The 25,779-nt window shown below is 37.2% G+C and overlaps 3 protein-coding genes across 9 annotated transcripts; 1 reads left to right on the top strand and 2 right to left on the bottom strand.

The window, feature by feature from the left end:
• Positions 1-661: 661 nt before the first annotated feature.
• LOC123318865 lies at positions 662-24,871 on the bottom strand. Of its 4 annotated transcripts, XM_044905631.1 has the most exons (6): positions 3,921-4,070; positions 3,105-3,318; positions 2,939-3,053; positions 2,402-2,641; positions 1,868-1,953; positions 662-1,810 (listed from the first exon to the last, which is right to left on the bottom strand). In XM_044905631.1, exons 2-6 carry the CDS (start codon positions 3,310-3,312, stop codon positions 1,500-1,502), a joined length of 960 nt encoding a protein of 319 aa, XP_044761566.1. In that variant the 5' UTR covers positions 3,313-3,318; positions 3,921-4,070; the 3' UTR covers positions 662-1,499. The 4 variants fall into 4 exon arrangements, with proteins under 4 accessions (XP_044761566.1, XP_044761563.1, XP_044761562.1 ...); XM_044905628.1 differs by lacking the exon at positions 3,921-4,070 and adding an exon at positions 24,739-24,871 and having other exon boundaries at positions 662-1,953; XM_044905627.1 differs by having other exon boundaries at positions 662-1,953; positions 3,921-4,071.
• On the bottom strand, positions 4,250-5,210 carry LOC123318867. Its single transcript, XM_044905633.1, has one exon. It carries the CDS (start codon positions 4,634-4,636, stop codon positions 4,361-4,363), a length of 276 nt encoding a protein of 91 aa, XP_044761568.1. The 5' UTR covers positions 4,637-5,210; the 3' UTR covers positions 4,250-4,360.
• LOC123318863 (potassium channel subfamily K member 1-like) lies at positions 6,673-25,301 on the top strand. 4 transcript variants are annotated; one of them, XM_044905625.1, is made up of 7 exons: positions 6,673-6,813; positions 9,559-9,743; positions 15,196-15,336; positions 16,640-16,849; positions 17,764-17,952; positions 24,364-24,674; positions 24,766-25,301. In XM_044905625.1, the coding sequence occupies exons 2-6, from the start codon at positions 9,566-9,568 to the stop codon at positions 24,645-24,647; spliced, it is 1,002 nt and encodes a 333-aa protein (XP_044761560.1). In that variant the 5' UTR covers positions 6,673-6,813; positions 9,559-9,565; the 3' UTR covers positions 24,648-24,674; positions 24,766-25,301. The 4 variants fall into 4 exon arrangements, with proteins under 4 accessions (XP_044761560.1, XP_044761561.1, XP_044761558.1 ...); XM_044905626.1 differs by lacking the exon at positions 6,673-6,813 and adding an exon at positions 9,362-9,503; XM_044905623.1 differs by lacking the exons at positions 6,673-6,813; positions 9,559-9,743 and adding an exon at positions 14,203-14,750.
• The last annotated feature ends 478 nt before the right edge of the window (positions 25,302-25,779 follow it).

Raw genomic sequence — 25,779 nt, 5'->3', positions numbered from 1 at the left:
CAATCAAGTGACACCGATTCGATTAGTCAGACGGAACGTAACGTTGTCAAACGGTATCGATTGTACTTTTTTTATTTCTGTAGTCGCCGTTTCATTTTTAATTGCCAGTCATGTTGTGATACAACGTGGAATATTTCTAAGAATTTGGATTGTAATTTAGGTCACAACTGATTTTTTTTTTCTAAGCCAGGAGGAGGAATCTTATTTAATGTTAACTTATTCTTGATAGGGTGAAAAAATAATAACTGTGTTATATTCAATAATTGTGATGAATTTCTTGCTTTCAATATACACCTACCTCTCAAATGACATATAATAACTATGTAAACACATTTATTGTAAAATACATTTAATAAATTATCATTCAACATAAGTTTTCGTGAGCGATTCATATCACTAAAATTCAATGAATAACAAATTGATGGTACTTGGGGTGACAAATCAGATGTTTCTCATCTCACGAGAGAGAATCTTAATCAATATATGGTCAGTTTTCAATTGAAGATGAGGGACGAATTCAGCAGAAAATATTTTCAGTTCAAATTCGCATATTATAGCCCGCTCATTCAAATAATAACGAATTAACGAATAAGTTAAATAAATAATGATTAAATATACAATATAACAACAAATATAAACATGGATGTTGAGATATGAATAGTTGTGAGCTTTCATGTGGAATACATCAACCATTTAGTTTGAACAGGATAACACAATCTGTGAAGTGAGAAATGAGGGATGAGATTTCATATGGTTAACATACGAAGTTGATGGGAGAAGTTCTAAGCCTTAGTGAATAAATTATCAACATCCATTCAAATCCTGAAGAATAATCTGAGCTATACCTTCAATTTTTTTTAAATCCAAATATGGTATAAGTATAGCGGCATTTCCGCATTCTTTCGTTATAGAAACAACAACACATTAAATAAAGAAAGTACATATTCAAAAACCCACCACCCATAAAAATCTTCATAATGATCAAATATTTTTCTGGTCACAACGAAACGCATATTCTTCCTTTCTCAAAAGTCCAATAATTTCATGCTTATCCTAAAAAATGTGAATAATTCTTTAGTATTTTATGATCTTAACTCCCGACTTTACTTGTCACATGATACGACCATATAATATTTAAACATTGGTGAGAGTCGAATGAAATGGTCGAAGATATACATTCTCATTTTTATGATATATCTTCTTGGGTCGAATAACATGGTGCTCATGGGGCACGTATAAATCTTGTATTCCAAATTAATTACCCAAGTAGTGGATTTTCACGTTTTTTCTTCTTTGTGATATTTTATTTGGGTAATATTTTTAGTATAGTACATAATACCAAAAGGACGAATTTCAAAAACTACTTCAATCTCAGATCCAGACGTGAGATAATTATGTTCAAGTGCTTGGACCTTTTTGATTACCTATACGGATGAGCCGGAGGTGGTGCAAAGGGCCGTAAAAAATTCGGAAAGCTTTTGATTTTTCTACCTATAGAACTAACAAGTGTACTTCGGCAGAGTTCCCGTATCAACGTTCCTATAACTCAAATTGTTGTTGCGTTTCAAAGTGCTGCTTTTTAGTGGGTACATGTTCAATGGTGGTAGATTAGGATGCTCGATGCGAGTAGGAGAAGACACCCTGGGTCTAGTGATCGGTGGAGGCAAGTGTCTTCGCATGCTGTTGGTGCCGTAGGCCATGCTGATGCATCTCATGTCGGTATTACCGCCAGGAAGTGTGTATTGGTAGTCGTCGTAGGAGCTATACTGGTAGCTTTTGATCAGCGGCATCGGTTCTTCGTATTCGTAATCTACGAAGCCAGAATTATCAAAATGTGATCTTTCGTTAGGGGTCTGATATGGCGAACCTTTCTGGTAGGACTGATAAACCGGTGCTGGTATCGCCGGTTTCATTGTCAGATTATCGATGGTCTCGTAGTGATCGTCAGCCTCCCTACAAATTTTTTTTTTTTTCAAAAAATTACACCAAATGCTTCTGAACATTTTCTATTGCTCCAAATCGAAGAAGTATTTTTAACGTTATCAATAGGGGTCTTTCAAATTGAGCACTCGATTCGCTGTTTTTTTGTGCTGGATACCGAATAATCATTTTTGGAATTAACGTTCTATAATCCATTTAGACTATTTCTTTACTGGGAATAACCCGATTAAGTTAGGTGCAAGACAAGAGTGGATACCAGTCGAGGACGATTCGCCCATTTAAGGGTCCAAAATTTCAGTTTCAAAGTATCAGAGCTGACCTAACCAACATTTCATTTAGCAACATTAATCTTGAATGTTAAACGAAATTTTTAAATGTCTTATGTTTAAAAATTTCTTTTATTAGAAAATTGCTCGAGATGAAAGCCCCTTTGTATGTATAAAATGTGATAATAACAGACCTGTAGTCAACGAATTCTTTCGGATAATTTTCTGAGATGAAATGTTGAGTTCCTCCACCAGGTGTCAAGGCGGCCCAGACTATCCGATTATCGTGAAGACCAACGTTTCCATTGTGCCAGCTCGGATTGTTTGGATTTATCTTACCATTAGAGGAAGGGCAATCGCGTTGTTCCAATATCTTCATCGGTCGAGGTTCCCTGGTGTGTAGAGAACAATCGTTACTACCGAACAAGCTCATCCTAGAAAAAAGGTAAATCGATATGGCCGTAAGAAATCGACCTTATCCAGTTGTCTTGAGAACCACGGGCGACATGTTGATTGCTCAGCTTTCAAGATAACCGAGCAAATTCCGGAAATGTAACTAATGTTTTTTGATAATTCAAGTAGTTATCGGTATTTTTGACAGTCAATACATGCATATGAGTGATTGAACGGATTGAAGGGAAACCTTCAAAAGGCAGGAGTAACCTGAAAACTCTAATTTCGCAATTCCGTTCTTATTGTACCTATATGTTACCTGGCGGATATTAACTTACTCTCTGAATTTGAGGAGGAAAATGGCCAAAAGAGCTCCAATAAGCAGAATACCTATTGAAGATGCGATCAAAACCAAGAGCCATGTGTCATCTATAGAAGACCAAGTCTCCACCTCTGTAAAATTAAGTCTTCATACGTTATCGCTGTCAACATGTCATGATTTACCTTTTCGCGATAGCTCAACGAAATCGCTATCTGGAAACTTGTTTAATGGCACCCAAGCATCGCACAGTTGTCCTGCTGAGCATGGGGTTGTATTGAGTAGGAGATCTGGCAATGAATGCTGAAGAATGGATGGGGCGGGAGGTGGAGGTAAAAAAAGTATCAAATCTGGTGGAGGTCCCAGATCTAAACACTCTCCTATGCAACTCATCCTTCACTGAAAAAAAATTTAGTCGATAGTTCAATTCCGAATGTGAACGAATTCTTGATTAAGTATAATAATATAACAGTAATAGATTTGACATCATTGTTAATGAAAACAAAAACCTTAATTTGTATACTTTCATAGTAGATAAGCTTGGTGTCAGCAGGTACTTATTTTAGTACTTGATATTCATTATCTCTCACAAGGGTCACAATGTAAAAGTACATTGAACTTTCGAAATTGAATCTTTTCTCTCATATCCTACTTATTTATATTTGCTCAAGTTCAATAGTTCGATGAACTGAATGATGAGAAATATGCGTATCCGATAAAATGAGTGTGATGACAAGACTTTCCTCATACAAATTAGGCCATAATACAACTAAGACGGATAAGACATGAAAAATTCACTTTTAATTTTTTGGTTTTTTTTTCAAATTATAATGAACAACTGGAAACTTATGTAGGATATCTGAAAATTAACTGTCCTTTTTCTAGAATACATATACATGCCTAACAATGAATTTCGGATAGGTTTACAATTTTAGAAACTGCCATTATCGAGCACACCTATTCAAGATTAGAAAATATACCAAAATGATAAAAGAACATACCTGTGCAATTAAGGAAAACACAAAAACTGCAGATATTCCAGTCGACACCCTGTTGTGACGGGGATGAACTAGGATAAGATCCTATTGATCCTGAGGGATGCAACGCATGCGTTGCAGGTGCAAGGACGGGCGTCGCTATTGATCCGACGTCGAGCGTCGTCGTGACAAGTGACTACTCTGAATATGACATATTACACGTGACTTGATACATGTCTCGTGGGAACAGACCTTCATTTGGATAATTAGCCGGGAAAGCGCCTACTTCTTGATACAATATTTCTTTGATCTCTTTTGTTCCATCTAAATGCGCTTGTGTTTGACTGTGTTTTTTTAGCATTCGAAAACAACATTTTCGAACAAAAAATTAAATGCCGTGAAAAATATTTCCCATTTGGAAATCGAATATTATCGAATTATATACGAAGGCAATTGAAACGGATTCACTGATTCCCAACCAACTGTAGAGTGACGATAATGTAAGAAGTGACACTGCCAATTATGAAGCCTAGCATGGCAAAATTAACAGTAAAAAAGCCCGCTGCAGTCAATACAGGGGTTCTTATATTGCCTTGCTCAAACAGAGCTGTAAGTTCTTCTTCCAAAGTAATACTTTCGAAATTTCCAGAAAAAGGTGGTAATTCGTTGAGATAAATGAGAGTTATTGGTATCATCTTATTAGCTTCAGCCCCAACACATTCGCAGGAGTAGGCTAGCATAACGGGGATGATCTGTAAAGAATAAAACTAGAATATGAATTCAACGCTTCTATTTTTTATCTGGAGCTACCAAAAGAGTGGCTATCCTTAGAAAACTCGATATCAGCCTGTAAGAATCAAAAAAACCATACATAGTATCCTCAGATTGCAGACCATATAATGCACATAATCCAGCGTTGAACAAAAGTAGAACTATACAGTTTATGATCGAGAGTAATATGTTGAATCCAAATAGGTCATTGAACAGATTCACCAGTTTGCAAATCTCATAATGAATACTGACAAAGGAGTTTTGAGTTTTGTTTTCAGCCCTATTCTCAATGCCAAAAATCATACCCGCTTGAGCAACAGCCAAATGTCTTTTGAGCTTACATTCCATTCTGATAATTATCTTATTATTCAACTCCTTGAATAAATTTCTGATCCATAGTAGGAAAACGAACATTACAAATGCATTCAATGACCACTGTAAAAATTCGACTTCTCTCAATAAGTAGTACTGGTAAAAATCGTTATATGATCTTGTCCAAATGTAAAAATTCAATATTGAACCGAACAACACAAATCCCTGAAAAATTACATAAAATATGAATAATTTTCTCGACTCATACCAATCGTTGTGGAGAAGAGTGCCAAGTTCCCGGATTTTGTAGAAGAATTGTGAGTAAGGTCCGATTTTGATGAAAGTGATATAAAAACTTGTTGATGAATTTGAAAAATATGAGACCGTATGAGAAGTTTGATCCAACACCGAGAAAACTATCAGAGTTGAGTTGGTTCCTCCGTAAATAGTTTCGAATCTTCTTTTGAAAGAATAGATGAAAACACATGCCGTTAATATAGTATACAACAAACAGATAAATTTAGAATTTTTCGAACATTCCTTCTTGATGTTAGCTGATGGCCAAACCAAGAGAAACCTGCTGAAGTGCAATAGCTTGTTTGCAAACGATTCATTAGTTAACATTATTGAAATATCTGTATTTTTGAGGAATCGAAGGTATATCTACTACTGATGAACATGCACTTGTCGTGTTTGTGTCATGGTATGTATACCTATATACATGTCATATATTATGAATGTATAATGGATGAATGAATATTCCATTCTGGTAATCATTGAAAATCATTAATTAATTAGTAATTCTGGAATTGGAGCGTTAGTAGATGACAAGAAGGTCGTGACAGTCGAATAGTGAATTGACTTAAAGTTGATTCATTTTGCCTGAAAACAAAGTGGTGTTTAGGTGAGGTAGATAGCTTCCATTTACCTGCGTTTCATTCGGTTTCAATCTCGTCGTATGAAATATTTTCTAACGATGAAACTTTTTTTATTCGAAAATCAAATTTCATCCGGATAAAGATCATCATAATTACCTTGTGCGAAATATCTATTTTTTGGCGCCTCCGCCACGAATAATGTCTTACGCTTAAAGGTACTTCAGCACAGTAGCGGTTTCAGAAATGATTTTGGGGGAGGTCCATAATGTTATATTTGAAATTCTGTAAGGTGTTTGTTGATATGAAATAAGCATATCTTCAAAATTGCTATATGCTTGAAAGAAAACTACTTATTCTTATATCAAAGAGCAACTTTTCGAGTAATTGAATCTCGAAATTTCATCGGTGCAACCTTTCGATCTTGACGAATTTTCAGCTGACCCCATCTTTTTCGGAATTTCTGGAGGGTCAAGTATCTTCCAGAAAAATCATCCTACTATATTGCTTCACGCCCCGACTCGTTTACGAAACTAGCGATAAGATTTCCAGTTCTCATCAGAGAACAACCACATCCTGATGATGCAGTGTATCAGTAACTTTGATGTGGGCATTGGAGAACGCCAGTAACTTTTATTTTCAAGTTTTGACTGGGGGTATATCCTTTAAGGATCAGTTTTGGTCAGAGGTTTTTCAAAGGCCAATTTTCATCGATACCAAGAGGAAAAGTTCCTCGAGATCCCCATTTGCAGTGTTCCAAAGTGGCGATATAGGCAGGCGCCGTCACATGAGCTACAAGTTCTTGTGGCGGCGGCGGCAATCGCACCTGAGAGCCGCCAAGATCAGTACGAAAAGTGACCGTTGTCGATTTGGTGCGGTTGCGAACTTTATGTTTTCCTTCGCGACCCCGAACATGAATCTCTCAAATTGATTTCAAGGGTATGACATGTGTCCTTGAGGTGAGCAATAATTGTTGGGAACCACAATATAATATATGTTAGCACGATTTTTCATCGTTTATTCTATCTATCTGTCTTCGGCCTTCCTTAAATCGTTTTTATTTGCTGCTACTTCAATGATGGTTCGAATTCTTAATCAGATTTCGATATACGTACAATAAAATACATATATTATAAGCTGATACTCTTTCGTCAATTTCTGATGGCTGTAGTATCGTATTCTAGTCTGCTGATAAAGTCACATTATTGAACGTTGCAGTTCTCCCCTGATAGTATTTCGAATTTTCAGTTTTGATATAAAAATATTAATATAAAGCCACAGAAAGGTATAGGTACCTAGATGTATGAGAGACTACTCATCGATCTTATATTCGATAGTGTAAAAGTGTAGAAGAACGGATTCACCTCCTGAACGATCCATGCAACAACAAAAATTGAGTTTGTATTATATCAATTCATCATTTTGTCAAGGAAGATGTTGATTTATATGATTGAAAATGATAAAAGAATTGTTTTAACCCGGAAAATATCATCATTATTCTGAGGAGGACTATGAAAAAGATGAAGCATCTACGACCGACAAAACTATCGACTCTCAACTTCAGGCGCGAAACGAAAAAGAAAAAACGTAAAAGGGAACGATCCTCGCAAAGTAAACACAGAACTGATTGTTACTTCATAAAAGTTCAGCCTCATATTGAAGACAAACTCGAACAAAGGAATCGTCCAAGCACGTTCCTAATCAAATGAAAACAGAAATTCAGTGAGGGAGACGAAATGCGAGGCAGAAATCTAATAAAAAAACACGGATTTTCGTCCTTACCGGACGTAAATTTGAGAACTGGCCAGTAAACCTATTTGTACATAATTAGAAAACTAATAATTCGTTGCCCACCACTACTCCAGGCACGATAAAATTGTTCTGATAAAAGTAGTGGAAACTATTTGGAAATACTAAATCGCAAAGTCCTATACACCGCACGATCCGTATTCCGATTGCGAATTTTCCTGGTCGCTTTACGTAGATTATATGAAGAGTTATATCGTAAAAATATCATGAAAGAATGAAGGTAGAGTTGTTCGTTTGATGAAGGCGAAACTTGTAATCTTATATGATTTTCGATATACATACACATACTAAAAGTATCCCAAAAATTACACAATTTTCATGGATTGCCTCACTCCGAACATTAATTTAAAATTAATCAGGATACTGAAATTAATTCGGGAATATTTCAAATTATAATCCCACTCGATTCCGAACACGTCGAAGCCCTAGTTATAAGTTCGAACTTGAGCTGAACATTAAACTCGAGAATTCATCAAGGATTCCCCTTGATGGCGGAAACTTCACGTCCCAAGATTCTGAATTCCTTGATATCTTTTCATCAGAATCTCATTAATATAGGACCTATTGATAGATATCACGGTGATTCGTGATAGGAAAAAGGATTAAACTTCAAGTTATTTCGTAAAAAGTATGGTCCTTTACCTATTTGTTAGAAATTTACTCAAACTTTGAAACCTCCCCGGTTCGACTTCCACCATATTCTTCTCATAATGATTTCCAAAAATTAAATTTGTACACTGATAAACTCCATCAATCACAAATGTTCTTTATCCGAAATTTCCAAATTGTTTCGTGAAAGAATTATTGTATGGTTTTCGAGAGCTGGAAAACGAACCTGTAAGCAGGTTAGTACTTATACATATGTAGCTTCTATCGAGGATTTTCAATATACCTCATTATGATACCTATACGCATCTCTCATCATGCAAATGAGCCTCATCTGTTTGCCTATATATAGACATTATTAGATTCAGATGTAATTCATTCAATTCATTTCATGCTGGCGCTCAGAATAACCTAATTTCATCGCCATCGCATCCCTTGATGTCTACATAGAGCTTTCATTTTGTTTGCAAATATTCAGATATTTATATCCTATAGCGAAGTTATCGTTGAAAATGTTTCGATCCTTTTTGCTGAGTGGTTTCGTATACCAACATTCGATAAATAATATTTTCATGGATATGAATACCGACACTAAAATTCTTCCGATCTCATCAAATGTTATTCTTTTTGGTCAAAATTGAGAAACATGTTTCTGAAATGTTAATATCTCATTTGGATTCATTGATTATCCTGATTATTAAGAAAATATGCCGGGAGAAACATTAATAATAAAAAAAAATATCAGTTCTCATCAATGGTTCACGGAAATATTAGAGTGAAGAGAATATTCTCAAAATGAAATCACTAAAACTTTTCCATTCTGGAATATATCGAAGAAGTGGAAGATAGCAATTGAGAATCATTAAATGGTCGTATTATTTCTGATGGAATAATGACATTCTGAAACACTTAACTGAATTGACAGCAAATCGCTGTGTATTTCTCAATAAAGCCGAAAAGAGCTTTGTCATAAGAGAAAAACACTATTAAATTTCCTTATACCTATTAATCGCATTTTAAGACATTACGTTGTGCTGAAACTTTTACTCTCACGAAATGTCAGTTCTGATGTTAAAATGTAATCAACACTATTTGTCAAATATATGTATATTTCTGCCGCGCTCTTCGCCGATTCCAAAATTCTTCTGATGAGATACAGAATAAGGTGCCTTCGCCATTTTGTGAACGCAACAATAAACTCTCACATGATTCCGATTCCTTTTTCATTAGACAGGTATTGGTGATGAATACAAAGTGGAAACATTGGTCAAACAATTCTTTCTTTTCAGATAAATAATGTCAATTCTGAATCACGGACTTGTCCGGTTCCTGCTGTTCATATCAGGATACCTGGTTTTCTTGGCTTTTGGTGCTTGGATTTTTTCCAGTATCGAAAGTCCCGAAGAGAGACAAAAAGTTCAGGAACTGAGAAACTTGAGGGCAAATTTCTTGAAAAATCATGAATGCGTACAAGGTAAGACAAATTCGTTTAATATTCCGTTGGAACAAGTGTTTTCAAAGTAGGTATTGCTTGAATTATACTTTATAGGTGAAAAAACCTCATAGTATGAGGTTGAGTTCAATTTACTTCCATGCCGGGTAAAGCTGAGCGATCCTCTAAGGAATTTCAAAACACGAGACATAAAAGTTTACTTCACATTATTAAATTTCAAGTAATGAACAATGTAATTGAAATTATACCACTTAGCGAGATTATGCAGTGAAATAAGTTCTCTTCTAAATGTACGTAATATAAGATAACACTAATTCACGCTTAGTCAAGATACTATGAAGCGAATCATTTTGAAATTCGTCATAAAATTAAAGGTGAGGTTACAAGTATCGACGAAAACAAAATTTTCGATGACTCTGGGCATAGATATCCAGATGAGTTGGAGCGATAGCCTGAGTTATATCGATTTTGAGGCCATTGATCAATTGTGACCCATTGGCATACCCTATAAATCTGCGAACACACAGGGTCACTGGGAAATGTCTATCGAGGTCAAATCGCACGGTCTTGGTGTCCAAATCATGTCTCACGAGATAAAATCATACACCGATCATGTTACTTGCAATGGCCATTACCAATCGGTGACAGTTAAAGTATAGATACATAGATATTGATTCTGATAAAACTCAACCAATGATATGATTATTTCTTCTAACTCATCTGAAAGACTGGAATAAAAGAATTAGAAATTGGTTCAAAGACTGCTTACTTAATTAACTCGCCATTATCCACAATTCCCTTCTCGAAAGTTTTATAGTCGCGTAATCAGTTATTCAGTAATTAATATTTATCGCCACTTTTTAGCGCAAGAATATCAGTTTTTTCAACTCCTCAATATGGGGCATGCATACCTACTCGATATCATCATGTTAAAACTATGTCTGACCTCTGCAATCAAGCTGAAATGATCACCAACGGACTATCGACCTAATGATAATACTATATACATATGTAATTACATCACGATCGAGAAAATCGACAGACATAATGTTTTCAACGGGTATAGTGCTCATCTATCGTTCTTACAACGAAAATAATTGGCGAATCTTTCCAGCCGGTGAAATTTCGAAGACTGGATGACCTAACCGTTATTATTATAATTAATGAACCTCGAATAATTCGATTGATAAATTTATCGTATAACAAAGAGATAGTGAAATGTTTCTGTTACTACAGGAGATAAGAACTGGGGAAGAAACGAGTAAAGTATTATAAACCAACACAGCAAACGATCATTCAGGTCAAATATTATTGCTCTCTAATACACAAAAACGAAATATGTAATTCATACCATTCAGATGAATGTTCGCAAGATCCAAAGGCGAATGGATAAACGTGAACTTCAAAGAATTATCGTAAAATGTCCAATCTCCTTAAGAATAATCAATCATAGGCTCTATATTCTATACTCAGTTTCATGGTGATGCATTCTGTCTTCTGGCGAACCGAATATTCGAAACCAAAAGAAGAAAAAGAACCTTCAATAACCGAAAACTCCGTGCTAGATATTAGATTGATTTCAATGCAACAATCCTTGTAATATTAATTGTTGAATAGAATCAATTAAGAGAGACAAGCGTGGTCTGCAAAGATAAAACAGTTCGGTTTAATTGACCGTTCGGATGAATGCCCCTGATGATGAGATTATACAATAATCGATCTATTCTGGAGAACAAAAACCTATCCAGTAATTGGTTCTATCGAAATACATTTCCTCCAGAGTCTGAGCGAAAAAAAAAGGTTATTTTAGATTAGAATATTCATCATATGATTTCGATCTATTTGTTATAATTGTCCCTTCGAAAGTTCACACATTGCTTTTCTGAAATACGAGAAGGATTATATTAAAAGAACAAATAAGTTTATACTTCTGAATATTAATAGCAGCTTTGCATGGAATAAAAACGGAGGTGTTTGAAATTCTCATGAAATGAAATACACATAAAACAAAGAGATAAGTGAATCAAAATAAATAAAGAAACAATGTGAATATCCCCTGAAACTATTCGGGTAAACATGTCATACTTATCAGGTGTACTGTAGATATATTTCGATCAAATTCTTCGTGCTCTTGTTTGCTTTCCATATTGACTGTGCTCAGATTTATGCCTGAGTCATATATTGTTATATTTCTCTTCATTTCCTAAGAAGTGGAGTTCAATGGTTTTGAATTTCGTTCTTAGCCTGCGAAATGTTATTTATGGAGATAACGACACCAACAAAAATTCAGCTTCCATTAGGTACTTATAAGTACGAAGTAAGAAGTTAAATAGAGGTAGGAGCGACAACTTTAACATGTTAATTGCACATCTGAGAATTCCCCTCGCCATGCTATTGGCTCAACTACGATTACATCTTTCCGTTTTGGTGTAATATCCTGATTAGGAATTTAAGGATCTTATGAATTCCAACACAGCTCGTTTCCAATGTTATTATAGAACTTTACGAAAGAGGGAAAACCTCTCTTGAAATTAGATTGCAATTGTGAGTTGGAGTTGATGGCGAGTCGTCCCAGGTTTACAACTTTTGAGGAAGACATAAACACAGTTCGATATATTTATATGAGATTGCATAATATTGGCAAAGGGTTTGAAGAGTGTTACAAGGCAACATTGAATGAAAAGGAGTTGAAGTGTAATTATTTGAAATTATACGAAAAATAAAGCCATGGATAATCGATTTTATTTTCTTGTTTACTTTTCATGTAGATGTGTTTACCGATAAAAATAAAATCTAACTGTATTTTAGACCGTTGTCGATAAAACTTAACTTTCACATTATCTTCAGCCAAAATCCCAACTATTGTTGTATCAAACAATTTTAATATTCTTCTCATTCTGATAATTCTACATACAACATAATTGACTTTCCTAAGACGCCTTAGAGTCTAACCGTGATAAAAATGAGTTTATTTTTCAATTTGAAAATAAAGGGTGGCCCATTTAAAAATTGGAATTTAATTTTGCTATAAAAAAAAAACTGCTCAATATTTTTCAATGGTTGAACATTTATTTGAAAGGTTGGTTCATGACATTTATTTATGAAAAATAATTTCGGCCAAATGACCACCACGGCTGACTTGGCAGTAGCCTATTCGTTCCACCCAATTTTTTAATACATTTTCGATTGTTTGGGGCTCTATTTCACCAATAGCAGCTTGAATTTCGGTCTTGAGGTCTTGAATTGTTTCTGGATTGTTGGCGTAACACTTATCTTTCACCGCTCCCCAAAGATAATAATCCAATGGCGTCAGATCGCAGCTTCTTGGTGGCCAATTCACATCAGCATTTCTGCTGATTATTCGATTTCCGAAAATGCGGGGTAAAACATCGATTGTGGCGTGTGCTGTATGGCTCGTTGCACCGTCCTGTTGAAACCAAACATCGTCCAAGTCGTCAGCTTCAATTTCTTGAAAGAACCATTTTTTTTGTCGAATTTTTTTCTTAAATTTCTCACAGTTTGAGTAGAAGACTCACCACTTTGGAAAAAAGTTTTTAATATTTCCCAACTTTCTTCAAGCGAATAGCGTCTCATTTCGTAAACTTCAAACTTTCAACTAAATATTAGTCACGTCAAAAAGAATAGTTGACGTTTATAAAGTCAAATAATCGGTAGTTCAAATTCCAAACACTAGATGGACCACCCTTTACACATCCTGTTTTCATTCTTCTAATCTTAATTAGGTTATCGTGCTGATTCAGGGTGGAAATACGTCGCCTTATTATAAGATTTTATAGACCTTTAATAATGAAAAACATTAGAATTTTCACTGTTATCGATAGAAATTAAGTTGAAAAATAATGAATACAGATTGAAGATATTCAAATGAACACATCTGAACTGTTCACATAACAACAAACAATTTTTTCCCGAAAAATTTAAAATGGAGTTATTCCTTTTATAGAATTTTATGTTACGTATGGTGCATTCTTAAATAAGGAAAAATTCGGATTATTCAAGGTTGAATGAGTAATTCAGAAGCCTTTTCGGATAAGCAACTAATTATCATCAATCAGTTTCGTGGGAATATCGACCCAAAAATAAATGAAGGTATTCTCCGTTTTGCATAAATGATATCGTTTCTCTTTATGTACACCTATTTATATTACGAGTAGATTTAAATAAATAAAGGTTATGCATCATCCATTGTTTCTAAGAGTAAACGATTAAACAACATTTCGAACAAATCGAAAACTCAAAATAGTTTGGTATCTAACCAAATAATTTAAGAAGAGACATCTCAATGAAAAATAGAAATACATAACGACTAGAATCGTCAGCAATAATCACTCGGATAATTAGCAGGAAAGTACATAGGTAAACAACCGGACTCGATATCTCACATTTGAAAGTAAATAGGGCTCTTATCTCGAACAATTTTTATCTCGAGAATATAATATAAGTATATGAATGCAATCTTTTCAGATTCAGTCGTTTGGTGGTACCGTCCGATCTCGGTGTAGTTTGATTTTTACGGCTACAATTTTAAATTTACAACTTGACAAAATGGAAGAACGGACTTATCCAAGTGTTTGTGAAAAATACTCGTTGGACTTTTTTCACGAATTCTTATAACCAACGCTCACCCACATCACGTTCCAGTATTTAATGCCCAATCAGTTTAGTTTTTTACATTGATATCCGATTCGAAAATGGTGCTAAACAATTATTATGGATCTTTCGGTTATCCGGAAAAATCCAGGGAAAATAACAACATAAATCGGTCGACGGAGTATCTGGTGCCGATGGGTAACGTCGAGAGCGAGGCAACAAGGAGCGGGAATCTCTTCATTTTCGGTTTTTACAAAACATCGATATACTTTTCTTTTTACGTTATGTTGTATTTGGTGTTTTTGACTAGTGGCGCTATGATATTCAGCTTCTTGGAAAGACCCACGGAGGTGGCCCTAAGACTCAGAGTAGAATCTGTCAAGCAGAATTTTTTGAGAACTTATCCTAGTATTCCAGGTAAGTCCTAGGTCATTCTTGCCAAAAAAACACCCAAAATTTCACCCATTGTCGAAATATACCAACTTTCGCTTTCTTACTCAAAATTGAAAATATCACTTCCGAGTGAAACTTGAATATGCCAGTCATACCAAGTTTATTGCTTGTATCAGATCTATTCACCGCTGAGCCGCAAAACGGTTGAACGAGTGAAATGGCAGAAAAATGATAAACCGTATCTAACACATTTATAAAATCAATCACCTGGAAGCTGCTTGTTTATCCATGCTCGAATACGAAGATTTTTTCATTAGAAAAGATTTAATTCATGAGTATAAGTATTGAGAACCGAACGAATGAGGCGAATATTTTACTTATCTATATTATATTATATTCTCAATGTAATATTCCAAAAATGAAAAAAATAATAATTAATAAAACAATTTTTATGTTTCTCTTGTTCTAGATCAGGCGCTAGAAGACCTAATATCAGAGGTCGTCTCTGCAAGTAATAGAGGTGTTTCTGCCACGAGAAATGCTACTGGGGAGTCGAACTGGAGTTTCGGACAGTCGTTTTTCTTCACAAGTACTGTTGTGACCACCATAGGTGCGTATTATATTGCTGTGCACTACAGAAATATCGATTAATTCGAAAAAAAACCATGATAGTTCAATTTAGTATGGATGATACCTAGATTAGATCATCTAGATCCCTATATATTGATCCTATTCCGCGGTCTTGCGAAAAGTACCTACCCAAATTTTCGCTATTCCTGAATCCTTTTAAAATCTTAAATCATATCGAAAATTCGAGACTTTTGTCGCGATAAAAAGAACGGGGTCAATAGTTCTTTGATTGGTATTCTACAAATGAGGAACTTGTTCATTTAGTCTAATTAGAAAGAAATTTAGAATCTAATTGCGGTGTTCTTTATCTGATTATTGTACCCGGTTGTCTTCTTTCTAATGTAGGACAATGGACAATTAATTTTTTCAAGAGTATTATTCATTAATCGAATCATCGTAGACGATGTGATTCAGACGTTCCTATTAGGTTAATATGAATTTGTTAGGTAGCTATCTATAATAAGTTTCGATGCCAATCTAGTTTTGCAAGAAAGGAGTTTTTGCGCCGAAAAATTGGTCTTGAACGATTGAGTTATTGAATAGGACTTATTGATGAAGTTTGTGAAGAAATTAAGGGAAAAATAAGAAAACTGGAAGAACATGGTTGAAAATTGGATGAATCTTTTTAATAAAAAGAGATTTCGAAATGTACTAGAATCTTCTCCTCGTTCATATAACGCAAGAACCGACCCTTCTCTGAGAGTTTAATCTTTCACCTCTTTGAGGTTGGTATAGAATCTCTGTATTTCTCTCTCCGATTTTTACGGAATTTGATTCGATGTAGGTATATGCTCGGAATAGAAAATGCGAAAAGTTCGAAGAGGTCGCGAACAAATTATAAAAAATCCAACTTTCCGTCACGTTCAGGAAATTCTTCTTAAGTTATGCTTCAAGCAACGTTTTATCATCATCATGAAGGAGATCAGTACCTAGTACATACAAGAAAAAGAAGTGAAGTTTCTTCAACTTTCAAAAACTATATTAGAATTAATTATCCACGATCATTTCATTCATGAATCACTTGTGATTTATGGGCTATTATTTATTGGTCTATCAAACTCTATGATCACTAGCATAGAGAAATATTGGTATGCTATGCAATTTTGAAATGTCGCAAGTTATTGTAGGGAGTATTGAGATATTGAAATGAATATAGATATTATTGAAAATGAGGTGAAATATTATAGAGATAATCCTCTTCACAATCTTGGATAAATTACAGTATATTCTACTGGCATAATATTATTAACAAAGGAGGATATTTGAATCGTTCTTGATTTCAGGATACGGTCATGTGACACCATTGAGCAGAGCCGGTAAAATATTTTGCATTATTTATGCCATGATCGGGATACCGTTGACGCTGGTTTTACTATCTGCTCTTGTGGCTAGACTTCTGGTTCCAACAATTTGGCTGCTGCAATGGTTAAATTCCAGGTTGGGGCATCTGTATCAGCCTTTCAATATACGTTTGCTCCATCTCGTCATCATGGGTAAGTCAAGACATTCTTAATTGATGGAGAAGAGGCAGAAAAACCGCATTTCCATTATTGTACACACTCGTGGTACAGGTTATTTCACTAACAGATGCTATTTATGCTCTATCTCAGGTACTTAATTTTTTCAACTGTGACTTTACATCTGTGACTCAGTAATGAAGAACACCATAGCAAATATTTCTACAAAAGCCTGCCTCAATCGAATCAACACTATATCTGCACAATAATAAGAATAGAGAGAATTGACAAAAGAAAAATCCTTGAATAGATCTGAGAATTCATCAGTCGAGTTTCAAGTCGGACAGAAGACGTCCATTTTCTGGAAGGAGACGGGAAATACATTTACGCGTAGATATTAATCACACACAATCTGTCTTCGAAAAAAGGAAAAGCCGTCAAGCGGTAATGGGACATGACGGCAGGCAGAATAAACCACTCTTCTGTTCCCATTCGAACGCAAGAATTTTCACAATTTCGTATTGTACACTTGGGGTGGTTGTGCGTGCCGGCTCGGAAGCACTCTTTTGCACGTTTATATGCAGAAAATCGATGGGAAAAATGCTGCTTGACTGACGTTCATTGAATATTCAATGTTTACTCAACTCGCCCTGAGGTGATTTATTATTTCAAGTTTCGAACGGGTAATGAAGAGGGGTTCAGTCGGGAGCGACGAGAAGGTCTTGAAAACTGATGGATTTTCAAATTCTTTTTGAACTCTGTCCTTTTTCATGTATGTACAAGATATCAGATATATGAAGCAAATAAATGTTAATCCCTTCTAATCGTAAATTTTTCCGAATTTCAAAGTAACTCTCATAGCGACTACTATATTTCAATGTAGATAACGGAAGATAATCGAAGAAATTTCCACCAAATCATCAACTATATGTATAATAATCATTTTCCAGTTAGTTTCCTAGTAGTGGCGTTCCTGCTGATTCCAGCCGCAATCTTCGCGAGAATTGAACCAGAATGGGATTACATGGACTCTCTGTATTACTGTTTCATATCGCTGACCACGATCGGTCTGGGAGATTATATTCCAGGCGATTCTCCGCATCAGCCTTACAGACCCTTGTATAAGATAGCAACAACAGGTGAGCATCTAATCGATACCGAATATTTCTCTTTAACAAACGAACAATAAATCCGGCTGATGTTGAATATTGACTTTTTTTGTGGTTTGGAACCTATTTCCATCCATGTAAAATATGAGAGACCCAGCTATACAAGATATTGTAACGTTTTCTTCGCTTGATTAAAACGTCCAACTTATTAAAATTATTTATTTACACTTAATACACACTTATAACTCACAAACTAATTATCACACTACTATTTATTTCCACTCTTGTTTATTTGCACTAGTCGCTTGCACTGTTACTATACTTGTACTTCCTACCTGCTCCTCCGCTGGGCTTATATAGGCGCCGGAAACATTCAGGTAGATTCGCGGTTATTCTGGAATTTCTCGACCGCTCTGTTTCTCGAAAGGTCCGACCGCAAGGGCCGGACTGGTTACACTGTCCCCTCCTTAAGCCTGTTCTGTCCCAGAACAGATTTAGTGAATTCCTCCGAGGACCCTGGCGAAACTTGCACTCATCACCATTCCTACAGTAGCCATTCTGATGGAAGTAGCACTCCACAGTTTTTCCAGGCTCCCTGGCCTGCTTTGGGTTGAAACTGCACACCAGGATCCTTATACCAGTCCCCTGAAATACCACCTCCAGCATGCTTCGCACAACTCGCCAATTCAGCTGGTCCAATCCACAACCGAGCTTGGGAACAGCTAATTTCCTAACTCCAAAGCGTTGAAGGTCTTCTTTCAAGCTATGCAGTGCCGTCCATAGATTCTGGTAGGTTGGCTTCTGATAGGAATGTCGCTTGGTGACTAGGTAATAAATGAACCGACCTTCAGCCTTCAATTTCAAAACTTTTCCGATTCTTGGCTGCTGTCGCAATAGTTGTTCCTGACGTCCAAATTTATTTCTGAATACTCTGGCTATTCCTTTGCTCATACGAAGGTCCTCCGCTACGCAATGAGCGAGAGAGTATTCCTCAGACACGGTAAAGAGATCTTGATGTACTTCCTGTGTAGCGCCGAACCGTGCAACGCGTGTCTCACCATAACGATCCATAAACTTCTGGTAATCGCTGCTACCTTGCATCGGGGCTTCCACAAGTCGTACCTCTTCTTTGTCCTGCGCGTACGGGGCTAATCGGTTGAAATGGACAACCTTTGGTTTTCCCCTGGGGAGCTTCCTTATCCGGTAAACTACATCATTTATCCTCTTGATTATTTCATACGGTCCCTCCCACTGTCTCTGCAGCTTTGGTGAAAAACCTTTCTTCCTTTGTGGATTATGTAGCCACACCAGATCCCCAGTGGTGAATCCACCTTCAATAGCCTTGATGTCGTAGCGCATTTTCATTCGGTCACTTGCTTGCTGCATTTGATTGCGCACCTTGCCATGAATGTAATCCAGCTTGTTCCTTAATTTACTAACGTAGTCCTCCCCAGCTACGTCTTCTCCAGGCTTACATCCAAACTCTAAGTCGCAAGGCAGTCTTATTTCTCGGCCGAACATTATACTGGCTGGAGTTTCCTTGGTAGATTCTTGAACCGAAGATCTATATGCCATGGTGAATAGATGTAAATATTCATCCCAATCCCGCTGGTGATCAGAAACTACTTTGGCTAGATGTTTTCCCATGGTCCGATTCATTCGTTCGACCATGCCGTCTGATTGTGGATGAAGAGGTGTAGTCCTTGTTTTGTGAATTCCCAATTTGCTGCATACTTCTTGGAATAACTTCGATTCAAAATTTCGGCCTTGATCACAATGCAGCTCCAGAGGTATTCCAAATCTGCAGAAGAATTCTCTGACCAATTTATCAGCTACCGTACTTGCCTCTTGATTAGGAATACCGTAGGCTTCCACCCATTTCGTGAAATAGTCCATCGCTACCAAAATGTACTTGTTTCCATGATCTGTTTCGGGAAAGGGGCCAGCGATGTCGATAGCTACTCGTTCCATGGGGGATCCGACGTTATATTGCCTCATTGGTGCTTTCCCTTTACCATAAGGTCCGTTAGCAGCAGCACAAACCTTGCATCTTCTACACCAATCTTTAACGTCTCTCTTACAATTTAACCAATAAAATCGCTGCCTGACTTTTTCCAACGTCTTGGTTATCCCGAAATGTCCACCTGAAGTTCCATTATGTAGTCTGGTCAGAATGTCTGTCACACGGCTCTTTGGCACAATCAACTGAAGTCTCTGCTCAGTTCCATCTTCATTTTCCCAACAACGTTTCAGAAGACCTCCATCAATCTTCAATGTTTCCCATTGTGCCCAATACGACTTTACATTCTGGCTCAGTCTGGATACTTCTTCCCAAGTAGGTCGTCTACCGCTCTTCTTCCAACTCAGGATTACTTTCAAGTCGTTATCTTCCTCTTGTGCTCTTTGAATTTCTTCAGGTAGCCAGTCGTCTTCGATTACGGTGGTCCGCCTTAAATCGATATTTTCTTCCAGGCGCGAACAATAGCTGCAATTCTCGGGACAAGGTCTTCTTGATAACGCGTCTGCATTGCGATGGCTAGTCCCCGCTCTGTGTTCAGTGTCAAAGTCATACTCTTGCAGCCTCTCAATCCATCTAGCCACTTGTCCTTCCGGGTTCTTGAAACTCAGGAGCCATTTCAAAGCAGCATGGTCCGTTCTCAGTAAGAATTTCCTTCCGTACAAATATTTGTAAAAATGTTCTACGGACTTGATGACTGCTAAAAGTTCTCTCCTGGTCACGCAATAATTCCGTTCTGGTTTGGACAACACCTTGCTGAAGTACCCGATGACTCTTTCCTGTCCATCCTGGACTTGCGATAGAACGCCGCCAATGGCTGTATTACTGGCGTCGGTGTCGAGCACAAATTTACCTTCAGCCCTTGCGTAACTCAGAACTGGAGCTGTGACCAGAGCCTTTTTCAATCGTTCGAAGGCTTCAGCGCAATCATCGGACCATATGTACTCCTGTCCATCTTCCGTCAATTTCGTCAGCGGCTTGGCAACGTTGGCAAAACCAGATACAAATCTTCTATAATAAGTGCAAAGGCCTAAGAAACTCCGCAACTCACTCTTGTCTTTCGGTATAGGCCATTCCTGCACTGCCTTGATCTTATCCGCATCAACCTTGACACCACTACGTGAAACTACGTGTCCTAAATATTTCACTTCTGTTCGAAACAGATTACATTTTTTAGGACTTAGCTTTAGGTTGGCATCACGAAGTCGCTGGAAAACCTCGGATAGGTTGCGTAAGTGATCTTGGAATGATTTTCCCACTACTATCACATCATCCAGATACACCAGACAAGTTTTCCAGGAGAGCCCTCTCAATATTGTCTCCATCAGACGTTCAAATGTGGCAGGAGCATTGCATAGACCGAAAGGCATAACTTTAAACTGCCACAGACCCGTTCCAATACTGAAGGCAGTCTTTTCTTTGTCTTTTGGATCCAAGCCAACCTGCCAATATCCACTCTTCAGATCCAAGGTGGAAAACCAACGTGATCCCGAGAGTGTATCCAGGGTATCATCAATTCTCGGTAAGGGATAGCTGTCCTTTTTCGTGGCCTGATTGAGCTGCCTATAGTCTACGCAGAATCTAGTAGTTCCATCCTTCTTCTTCACTAATACTACGGGCGATGTCCAGGGGCTATCTGACGGTTCGATTACACCTTCTCTCGCCATGTCTTCAATAATCCTTTCAGCTTCTTCCCTTTTTGCCAGAGGAAGACGTCTAGGATGCTGTCGGATAGGTTGTGCGTCACCAGTATTGATTTTATGCTGCACAACATCAGTCTTCCCTGCTTTTCCGTCCGTAGCAAAAACGTCGGAGAACGTTTGAACCAATTTTCTCACTTCGAGTAGTTGGTATCGGTCGAGCTCTTGACATTTTGAAGTGAGGAGGGACACCAGTTCTTCAGAATTGCTTTGCGATTTTGAGACTTCTGCAGTACTTATCCCACCCGAAATATGGTACACAGGTACACCACGTCCAATCAAGGTATCCTTCTTCAGGGTGACTGGAAACATGTTGACATTTAGCAATCGGATGGGAATGCTGTCTCTTACCCTTACCAAGGTCTTTCCAAGTAGTAGTCCTTTAGCTAAGGTTGTATCGTCAGAGGGCTCAATTACTCTCACGCAGCCACTCCTCGTTACATCGTCACATCTACCAGTCACTATGCCTTCAGTTCGCCCTGGCAACGTGATGTCCTCGGTCAGTCGAATCCGATATATCTTGTCCTCCACATCATTGAATGGAATCTCTTCACTTCCTAGCCGAAGTACGTCACTCTTCAAATCCAATTGGCATCCAAGCTTCTTAACAAGGTCCAATCCCAGAATAACTTCTTCCGTGATTCCAGCTACCAGAACTTCGTGGTTAACTGATGTGTTTCCTAATTCAATAGTGGAGACGATCGATCCATAAGTCGGTATTTCTTGTCCAGACGCAGTTCGAAGTTTGATCCTAACTGGGCGAATCTCCAATCCTTCAGCAATTTCTGGACGCACAATGGTTTTGGTCGAGCCAGTGTCTACCAGTATTTTCACATTTCGATCATTTATCTTCCCAGGGATAACTATGCTTGATAAATCCTTAGACATTATTCCTCGGATTATCACTTCGGGGGCATTTTTGGCTTGGGTCGATTTATGCCCCTTATCACCGACCCCTTTTAGTTTCCCTGCTGCGACTCTTTTTCCAATTCTGGACAGTTTCGCTTGAAATGCCCACTTTTGTTACAGTTCCAGCACACAGTATCCTTTTTCCTAGTTTGTGATATTCTGCGGATTTCTTCTCTGACAATGTCCTCAATAGATCGGTCTGTTTCTTGGACTTGTCTTACACGAAGGTGTCCTCTATGCGACGCTTGCTTCGCTGCCTCTATTTCCAAAGCCTGGGCTAAGGCATCATCTATGGTTCTAGGGCGTGCTAGTCTCAGGGCTTGTTGTATTTCGCTATCCTTTATCCCGTCCACGAATGTCTGGATTGATAGCTGTTCCAGGAAGCTATCTGGAGCAGATGGATAAGCCAGCCTGACTAATCTCGCCACATCAGCTTCAAACTCTTGGAGATTTTCCCCTGTTTTCTGCACTCGATTCTTTATTTGTGCATGGTATACTTGTTGTAGATGAGCATCACCATATCTCATCTGAAGTTTCGATGTAAGAACTTCGTAACAGGCTTGTTGACTCTCCGGGATCGTCTGGAGAATGTTGAGTGCCTCTCCTCGTAGAGCTATAATTAATGCCGTGGCTTTTTCGTTGTCGTTCCAATTGTTTACCAGGGCAGCAGCTTCAAACTGTTTTTGATATGTCGACCATGGTATTTTTCCATCAAAAGTTGGAGGCTTGATCTTCATTCTACTACCTTCGCCGTCATTTTCCGCTTTCGCTGTGCTGTAGGGTGTTGAAGCCAGAATATCTGTTTTGTTTGACATTCTTTTCAAGGAATCTATGAACTTGGAATGATGCTCAATTATTCCTGCCATTTCTTCAAACTTTCCGTTAACCTTGTCAAACTTTTCATCAACTTCTTCAAATTTTCCACTGACTATATCGAATCTCTCGTCCACTTTATCGAATTTTTCATTTATGGTTTCCAGTTTCTCATCCAATTTATCTGATAGTTGACTCACCACATCGTTACAATTTTCCCTAATCTGGTCCATTTTCTCATTCAATTTCTCATCAATTTTCTCATTTAATTTTCTGGAATTTTCTTCCATTTGTTCATTCAACTTACATGAGTTCTCGTCCATTTTCTCATTCAACTTACAAGAGTTCTCGTCCATTTTCTCATTCAACTTACAAGAGTTCTCGTCCATTTTCTCATTCAATTTTCGAGAATTTTCTTCCATTCTTTCGTTCATCTTACTCAAAAAGTCCATTACCGCTTGAGTCTCCATTGCGTTCTGTAATCTTGTGGTCACTGGCATGAACAAATAACCGAAAATATTTATTTAATTCGAGCGATGTTGAACCGCACACTTGACACCAATGTAACGTTTTCTTCGCTTGATTAAAACGTCCAACTTATTAAAATTATTTATTTACACTTAATACACACTTATAACTCACAAACTAATTATCACACTACTATTTATTTCCACTCTTGTTTATTTGCACTAGTCGCTTGCACTGTTACTATACTTGTACTTCCTACCTGCTCCTCCGCTGGGCTTATATAGGCGCCGGAAACATTCAGGTAGATTCGCGGTTATTCTGGAATTTCTCGACCGCTCTGTTTCTCGAAAGGTCCGACCGCAAGGGCCGGACTGGTTACAATATTGTAAGAGCTCGACAAAGTGTCTTTAGCTGCGGGGTATCCATATTTATGTTCCAACATGCAGAGCGGGAGGTTTATCGCTCGTTATTATTTATTTTTTGGGGTCACGAAAAAAATGATGGTTCACATATTATTATTATAAATGTTTGCAGGATTTTTATACTTGGGAATAACGTTCTTGATGGTGACATTGGCCGTTTTCTACGACATACCCCAGCTCAATCTCGGCTTTCTCTTCACGAGCAGCTCGGAAAATTCGGAGAAAAAACCTCTGGCAGGGTCCGGCATGAACATGCAGTACGGCGGGGCGGGTAGCAACGTTTTACCGGATCCGAACGAGGGCAGTCATCGTCAGGTGGTGCGGGTAAGATCGAGAAGGGCCGACAGTCCAAGTCCGGACGAACCGACCCCTAACAAAGACATGATCATGCCCTGATTCGGCATCGATGCCAGAAAAGACATGGTGAGTAAAGTAGTATTAATATAAATTCTGTTTTGAAGTAATAACGAGCGTTAAAAAAACTTACATGTTTAATTAGAAAAGCTTTTTTCAGAAACTCCTTTCGAGTTCATTTCAATAACGCTGCATCAATCCAAACGGTTCAAGAAATGAATATAGAAGAATCAATTCGCTTCTGGTAATGAGCTGATCTCCTCTAGAGGACAATTTTCAACACAAGATCAATTATTTGCGAATGGTGACTACACCGAAGTTACGACTGTAATAAAAAAATTATCAAATTCCTATAAGAAATCCTCTTTTTCATCAATATCTGTATTCATTTCATAATGAGCTCAGTGAATAGTGGTATACAACTTCACAATAACAAAATTATAAATCTTATATAGAAAAACCAAGTATATACATACATATAACAAAAATATCTCATGAGCGAGATTTTCAGATGCTGTGAACCTCTATTTTTTTGTATCGGAAAACGAACATGTACTATATCTATCATTATCGATATTATATCATATATATTAGAATGAACAATATGATCAGTTTATTGTGATTCATTATTTCAAACTGAAATTATTCTAAATCGATGTATTTTATTATGTGAACCGAATAAAGTTGTAAAATACCTTTTCAGATTTATTCCTATCTACCCAAAGATATTACACAATAATATCTTGTTCAGTAATATTTTTGTATCTACCCCTTTCATTATTTTCTTTTCTGAATTACTACGAATTACGATCGACATCTAGAGAATTTACTGAAGAAACAAAGCTACGTTATGGTACATGAGAAAGGAACCTGTTATGTAAGATCTTACGCCCTCTAATCGAATGGGGTGAAATAATCTATTCAAGGGAGCAAAGCGACATCTAGAGAATTTACTAAAGAAACAAAGCTACGTTATGGTACATGAGAAAGGAACCTGTTATGTAAGATCTTACGCCCTCTAATCGAATGGGGTGAAATAATCTATTCAAGGGAGCAAAGCGACATCTAGCGAATTTACTGAAGAAACAAAGCTACGTTATGGTACAAGAGAAAGAAACCTGTTATGTGAGATCTTACGCCCTCTAATTGAATGGAGTTAAATAATCTATTCAAG

The sequence above is a fragment of the Coccinella septempunctata genome, chromosome 8, assembly GCF_907165205.1.
Source record: "Coccinella septempunctata chromosome 8, icCocSept1.1, whole genome shotgun sequence".
NCBI lineage: Eukaryota > Metazoa > Arthropoda > Insecta > Coleoptera > Coccinellidae > Coccinella > Coccinella septempunctata.
Note: the sequence above shows the minus strand (reverse complement) of the source record. Positions and strands in the feature narration are given on the sequence as shown.